The following is a 7,136-nucleotide window of genomic DNA, read 5'->3' as shown; positions in this document are numbered from 1 at the left end:
ACATTTTTAAATATTTGAGATATATATTTTTTGGTTAAGAACAGTCATGGTGTTACTCCCGGGTATTCCTAATCCATCCTCGGCAGGGTTCCTGTCATCTGCTTATTCCACTAGCAATTGCTCTTTAGAATCCGACCTCAGTACAAAGGCTGAATCCCATTCAAAGGATAAGATAAGTTCGCAAAGCGCCAGTTTACTACTCTGACTCCATTAGGAAAGCAGAGTCCCCTCCCGGAAGAGATGGGCTTTCATTTTCTAATAGTTGGCCTCTGATTTTCATAAGTCACCGCTAAACCATGCCAGAATCTTCATCTACTAATGTTGCTTGAGGAGTGGCCAAATAGCTGGGGATCTGCTGTGTGTTGAAGATAAAACATGAAAAGTGCTCGATTTGAAAGAACACATTGGAAAGGGTGATGGGGTCTGGCAGCGCAGATAAGAGGGTCCAGCGTGACTCAGCAGAATGTGACACCCTGGGAGGGTCTTGGTCTTGGCTGCCGGCCATATAAATCTCTGGGATCTCAGAAGTTTTCAGCAGCAGCAGATTCCAGCAGCAGACTCTGACTAAGCAAACCTCCCAACACCGCCAGCAAAGATGGTTCAGTGGACAGCAGAAGAGAAGGCCGCCATCAGCTCAGTGTGGGCCCAGGTGGACGTGGAGGCTGATGGGCAAGAAACTTTGGCCAGGTATTTATCGCAAATGATATCTCACACCATGGTCCACTCTTTTACTTCCTTTGCTAGGACTTTCCCTTCACACAAGTATTTATTTATGCTTTTTGTACACCTTTGCTTTCTTAAATTTGGTTTGTTTTCCTTACTAATGATTCTCATCCTGAGTCCTTTCTCTCTGTCTCTTGTCCTTTCTCTGATCAGCTTCACTCCCTTCTTTGTGCTTGGCGCAGTGGAATGCAGAGGGTGTGAGCCTAAATACTTTGGGGTAGACTTACAAGAAACTGACACATTTGTACAGATGCGTCAGTTTCCTTGCACCTCCATACAAAACCCTTGCGCCACCATGGACGCAATGTATTTACAATACGGCGCACCATGGGGCTAGGATTGACAGATGCGTCAGAAAGTCTGACACATCTGTTGACCCAAAAGTGATTATTTGCTGGAGTTGCTCGTGAAGTGACATAACTCCAGCAATGCCCACAACAGATAGGTGAGTCTCATTTAAAAAGTCATACATCATTTCTTATGCCTGGTCAGAGCAGGTGGAGGGATTTTGGCACAGTGAAGGCGTAGAGTGACTCAGTGAAATGTTGTAAATTTCACTGTGTAATTCTACATGGCTTTTTGCGTGGGAATGCCCACCCTGCATACATTATACCTGACACAGGTATAATGTGACGCAGGGCTTTATAATGTGAAGCATCTCCCTAGATGCGTCACGTTGTAAATGGCCGCAATGTGGTGCATTGTTTACGCCACCGTTGCATCCCAAAAAGTGACGCAGCGGCAGCGCAAAAGTGTTGCAAGGGGCTTGTAAATCTGCCCCTCTCTATCTAGGACATATTGGTATATTGCGATGCCCATCTGTCTCACAATGGCACACACTTCTCTACACAGGCAGGGGAAGCTTGTGCCATTGGGTGGCTCAGTCACGTTCGTTTTCCTCTAGTTTAGTTAATTATTATGGATCCAGTTTAATGTTTTTGACACTGTTTTCTGGTCATGCATTTTTCAAGTCAAGTTCAAGTTCAAGTCAGATATAATCAATAAAAGAGGGTGTTCAGATATGACCTATTACCCCATTGTTGCCCCACTCTTCTAGGGTGCTGGTCGTCTACCCCTGGACCCAGAGATACTTCAGCAGCTTTGGGGCGCTCTCCAGCGCGGCCGCCATTTCTGGTAACACCAAGGTTGCCGCCCACGGCAAGAAGGTCCTGACCGCCCTGGGAGCGGCTGTCAAAGACCTCAACAAAATCAAGAGCACGTTGGCGTCACTGAGCGAGCTGCACGCGGACACACTGCACGTGGACCCCCAGAACTTCCAGGTGAGGCGAAAACCCCATGATAACGTCACCGTAGGGCACAGCTTTCCAAACTTTTCATGTTGGTGACACACTTTTTATACATTCCTGCTTTATTGACACGGTAATGCGCGTGAGCGCAGCTCTCGATCTTGAACCACCTAAGGGAGGTTCGGGGAGTGAAAATTTTGAAAAAATAGTGGGCAAATGGTGCTTTTTCAAGCAAATTTGAGAAAGCAGGAAGGTTATAAAAGCAATTGTGAATCTGTTCTAACAAAGACAGCACCCCCCAAACCATGATAGCAAAACCAAAGATAAGCCTAAAATAATACTTCTTGAAAGTCAATGTGGAAGACCAAACGGCGACTTTTAAAATAGCATCATACCCAATAACAAAGCTTTGGAAGCTTTAGCCTTTTGGAAAATGTGCTTTTTCAACTTTCATGTCACCCACCAAACCAAGGTGGGGGAAAAAGTGCTACAAGTAGCTTCATGAAAATATTTTAAGTACTTTATGGACGTAAATCCATTTTCACTATTCCAGCAAACTTAGTGAAAGCGGAGTACAATATGACCTGTACTGTGAGCTCTTTCATAACCTTACAAGTAAATCAAGTGGCCATATATCTGATACTCGACAGCATAAGATAAACATAGCAATATTTACAGAAATTCATCATCCTTTTGGCATTTGAGAGTTGAGTATCTACTTTCCAGGGATTAGTCGATTTCATAAACTTCAATAACTTACAAAGAAACTAGTTTTACCCTTTCGACTCCCCCACCCTATCAAATTGTGACCCACTGAAATCTCACAGAAAATGAAGAGAACAAATTAATGCAGTTGGGGGCTGGGTGGAGGGGACTGGTAGATAATACCCGAGTGGAGCCTTTTTCAAGCAGTATTACAAGCTGCATTCACGTGTACATGTTTTAATCTTTATACATATGCTGCATAGTGCCATAGCGCCTGAAAGTGTTAGGACATGTGTTCATAGCTGCCAAGGTTTCAGATTGCTACTTGTGACATTTTCATAATTTCATTGCGATTATGAATGACATTTGATCGAGTATGAGTGTCAAGCAAAATGAAGGAATAAAGAGAAGAGAAACATATAAATATTCCCAATTACAACCATTTGCACAACGAGAAGCGTATTTTAAGCTGTTTAATGTACGATACGCTACGTCACTTCTTTGAGAACTCCAGCAGATAAAACAAATAAACATAGCCATATGTCTTTATCAGCTACAATCTACTTACTGACATTGCAGAAATTAGGAATATTTGTTTCTAGGTGAGTTGAAAAGTTAATTATACGCAGGATATTGCAGTGCTTTCTTGTCCAACTCAATGGCGCTAACAGTAATATTAGCTGCAGAGAAGGATGAAATGGACAGCCAGCCCTGCTGGACCGCACCGAAGTCAGCCAAAACGTGATCGGCAAAATGATGTGAAAACATTAGGATCTTTGCAGCGCACAGTAAATGCCCCGAGTGACTGTGTGTGTCGCCCACCCCAATTCTGTAGTCTTCTTCATGTTGGTAATTCATTTGGTGTGGCCCACGCGAGTAAGATTTCTACACAGTGTGCACGGGAAAACTTGACAAGCGTGACTTTTGCTGCCATCTAAATTGTGTCGACTTTCAACTTCTGAACAAAGTGTACGAATCTTCCAAAAATGGTGTTCCAAAAATCCCATTATTTTCCCGACTTATTCGTAAATTAATTTCCGTTTTTCTGTCACCATCTGGATTATGTTCTTGGCGCCAGGGATTACTAAAAGCTCAATCACCATCTGATTCTCGTTTCACCCGTTTCTGCTCAGAGCTCAACAGAGAAACTGAGGACAGACCACAAATGTCACGCGCACGGACCCTGCCTTTACAAGGCTGCTAGAGACAAAGTAAAATAGCCAACGGCTCTAAACATATTCACATGTTAAAACCCGGCTACTCAAAAACCTAGGCCCTTATTTATGAGGCCTTGCGTCAGTTTTGCGCCGCCGTTGCTTCACTTTTTGTGATGCACTAGTGGCGTACAAAATGCGCCTTGTTGCGCCATATTTAAAAAGTGACGCATCTAGGTAGATGCGTCACTTTTTAAACCCCTGCGCCACATTATACCTGGGTCAGGTATAATGTATGCAGAGGGGGCGTTCCCCCGCAAAAAGCCTCGTAATAGTGACGCAGTGAAATCTATGAGATTTCACTGCGTCACTTTTAGGATGCTGTTGCGTCAAAATCTTGCACCTGCCTCACAGCAGGCGTAAGACTGACGCAAGCCCTTTCACATGGGGCTTTCCCCATGTGAAAGGATGCATTGCTGGAGTTGCGTCACTTTTGTGACACACTCCAGCAATGCGCCACTTTTGCGCTTACAGATGCGTCAGAAATACTGACGTAGCTGTAAGTCCTTGCGACATGATGCGTCATTCATTAAATATGACGCATCATTGGTGTCGCAAGGAGTGCGCAGTGAAAAGTGACGCATCGCTGTTTTCACGCAGCGATGCGTCACTTTTCATAAATGAGGCCCCTAGAGTGGTGCATGAATTATGTAAAACAGAAAGAGGAATTCTGGGAGGTTCCAAGGGCAGGTGGTTAGTGCTCGAACTGAAACACATCAGTCCTTCAGCTACCCTAGAATTTACCAGCTCTAACTGTCTGCATTTTGGCAGGAGTTCCCATTCACGCCTTATTTGATCACCCTACTTGTGAAAAGGTCAAGAATGTCAAGGCCTTCTTACGCCGTCCAAAGTACTATGTGCCGGGCCTGCTGTTTCCTCCTCGTTCCGAAATTGCGCATGTGCTGCGCGCACATGGCACTCACACGCTCGTGTAGAAGTCTTCTCTATTCTCCACATATGTCTGGCAGGCGTGTGAACGTCGCATCATCCCGCGACGCACCTACCATTAGCAGGCGACACCGTACCGTCGCGACACAGAGTTTGGAAAGCTCTGCCGTAGGGTGTGCAAGGGAACTTTGAGGCTTGAACTCAGTCAAATGGGGAGGGGGCGTCACACACTGACAGCAGATTCCAAAGAAAGATCACACATCCCTAAGGACTGGCTCGAGGATAGAGAGATCACCCCTCAGGAACTGACTGGCCCACAGAACAGCGATACAACCTCCCCCAAGATCAAAGAGAATTTACTCCTCAGAGGCCTGAGCTGAGGGTGAGAAGATCTCCAACCACCTCTGAGGCCCAGGCACCTTTGTTGGACGAATGGTTTGTAGTCTGACCACCGAAGTGACGTATTCTGAAGCTCAACATGCTGGGACTGGGCCGGTGAAGGGACGCCGTTCTCGAGATTCTAAGGGTGCGTGGCCAATGAGGAGCCTTTCCCATCATTATAGGTCCCTACATCGCTTACTGGGCCGGAGTGTGCACTCTAAACAAAAGTGTTATTAGTGTGCAAGGGCTCTGACTATGATTACGTCATCTCACAATCACTTGTCCTAGTACTTGCACCTTTTTTTTCTTTGAATGGTGGGCGCTGGATACATTGGTTCATTTTTAAATATTTTAAATTGTACTCTGTGCTCTGTGGCAATCAACGGCCAGGGCAAAAGCGCAGATAAAGTTTCACTGTATTAGGTGACGTAATATCACACATTATTTTTAACAGAAATATCAATGAATGATGTGCGTTTCATATTGTATTGCAGTTGCATTAATATAATGCTTCCTACAAGATGCATGGTTAATACAGCTCTAATGTTATTATTGGCTATAGGGATTAGTCTTGTTCTGGGCTCAAGAAAACCTTCCATGAACTCACTCCAGCTTCTTTGTGATAGATGAAATTAATAGGACAATGTTTAATTGCCAGTGTAAACATAATAACTGGCTGAACAATGAAAAGGGGAAATGAGAGAGACCTCTCTGGAGTGACAGTGACACACAGAGAGAAAAAAGACAGGAACAGAGGCCGAGGAGACAGAGGGTGATGGGCGTAGGACGACAATAGGTTGAACATCGGACAACAAGGAAAGAGAGGTAGAGAGAAGTGGGGAGAGTGAAGAAAAGAGAGAGGAGATAGACAAAAAGAGAGGCAGAGAAAAAGCACAAATGGAATAAAATGGAGAACCAGAGATGTGAGAGGATAACCTGATCGGTGAAGTTCCCTCAGTAAGGGAGTGTCTATGAGGGGGGAGCAAAGAAAGGAACAGAAATGGAAGGAGGGGGGGGGGGGGCTTGGATAGCAGAAAGGAAAAGGGTTTCGGTAAGAACAGAGTACTAGTAGAGGAAGAGAGGTGGGTAAGGGAGAAATAGGAAGGGAGGGCGAGTGTGTACGAGAAGGAGACAGGTAAAGAGAGGTGGAAATAGAGATAAAGGCAAAAGAAAGAACGAGAGAGATGGAGAACATTCCTCAGGGTGGGTGGAGGGAGTCTCATACTCTTCTTTAGATGCTTGGCCTAGGCTCACAGCGGTCAATGCTGCTCGGCATATCTCATTTTAAAAGCAGGAAAAATTATCACATCAGTGTTGTCTTTGAGGGTTCCTGTGCCCGTGACAACTCACTAACAGCTCTTTTTATTTCCCCTCAGCTCCTTGGAAACTGCCTGGTGATCGTCTTGGCCCGCAAGCTGGGAGCCGCCTTCACCCCTGAGGTGCACGCGGCCTGGGAGAAGTTCCTGGCAGTGTCCTGCGCTGCTCTGTCCAAGCATTACCACTAGAGGGCACTATCTGCATTGACTGACTTTAGGCACCGGCGTGTGGCGGCTGTCCCTGGATGGAGGTCCTTGGCAGCACAGTAATGGAATGCTGTTCTTGGTTGTCTTGGGTGTCATTCTTTGGATGGTGGCCTGAGGTCTGTGAACAGCACACTCTGGACTCCAAACTGTGTATTGGGGCTTTGGATACCTGTCTGTAAAGGCCAGTAGTAGAAGCAGAGGTTTCATCAGAAGTCAGGAACCCGTGTTGTGACATCAATAAAAAGTTTGCCCCTTTGAAACTTGTGTTCCGTTTCTTTGCTCCTGCGCTTGTGCTAGATATTTAACAGTCAATTTACCACAAATAATGCTCACTACAGGAAACAAGCATTTGCAATGCAAAGGTCTCGCATTAGGAAAGTTTGAGCTATTGGTATTGTACATGACAAATTTTGTATTTATGTGTGGTTTTTGAAAATAGCTAAATTAATAGCTTT

General features: G+C 45.2%; 1 protein-coding gene across 1 annotated transcript; it reads left to right on the top strand.

Moving 5' to 3' along the window:
- The first annotated feature begins 538 nt into the window (after nt 1–538).
- Nucleotides 539–6,926, top strand: LOC147703568 (hemoglobin subunit epsilon-like). The gene is made up of 3 exons (XM_086928934.1): nt 539–687; nt 1,781–2,003; nt 6,535–6,926. Exons 1-3 carry the CDS (start codon nt 596–598, stop codon nt 6,661–6,663), a joined length of 444 nt encoding a protein of 147 aa, XP_086785060.1. The 5' UTR covers nt 539–595; the 3' UTR covers nt 6,664–6,926.
- The last annotated feature ends 210 nt before the right edge of the window (nt 6,927–7,136 follow it).

Source organism: Lissotriton vulgaris, chromosome 7 (assembly GCF_964263255.1).
Source record: "Lissotriton vulgaris chromosome 7, aLisVul1.2, whole genome shotgun sequence".
In the NCBI taxonomy this organism is placed as follows: domain Eukaryota; kingdom Metazoa; phylum Chordata; class Amphibia; order Caudata; family Salamandridae; genus Lissotriton; species Lissotriton vulgaris.
The sequence above is the reverse complement of the archived record's forward strand: the minus strand, read 5'-3'. Positions and strand labels throughout refer to the sequence as shown.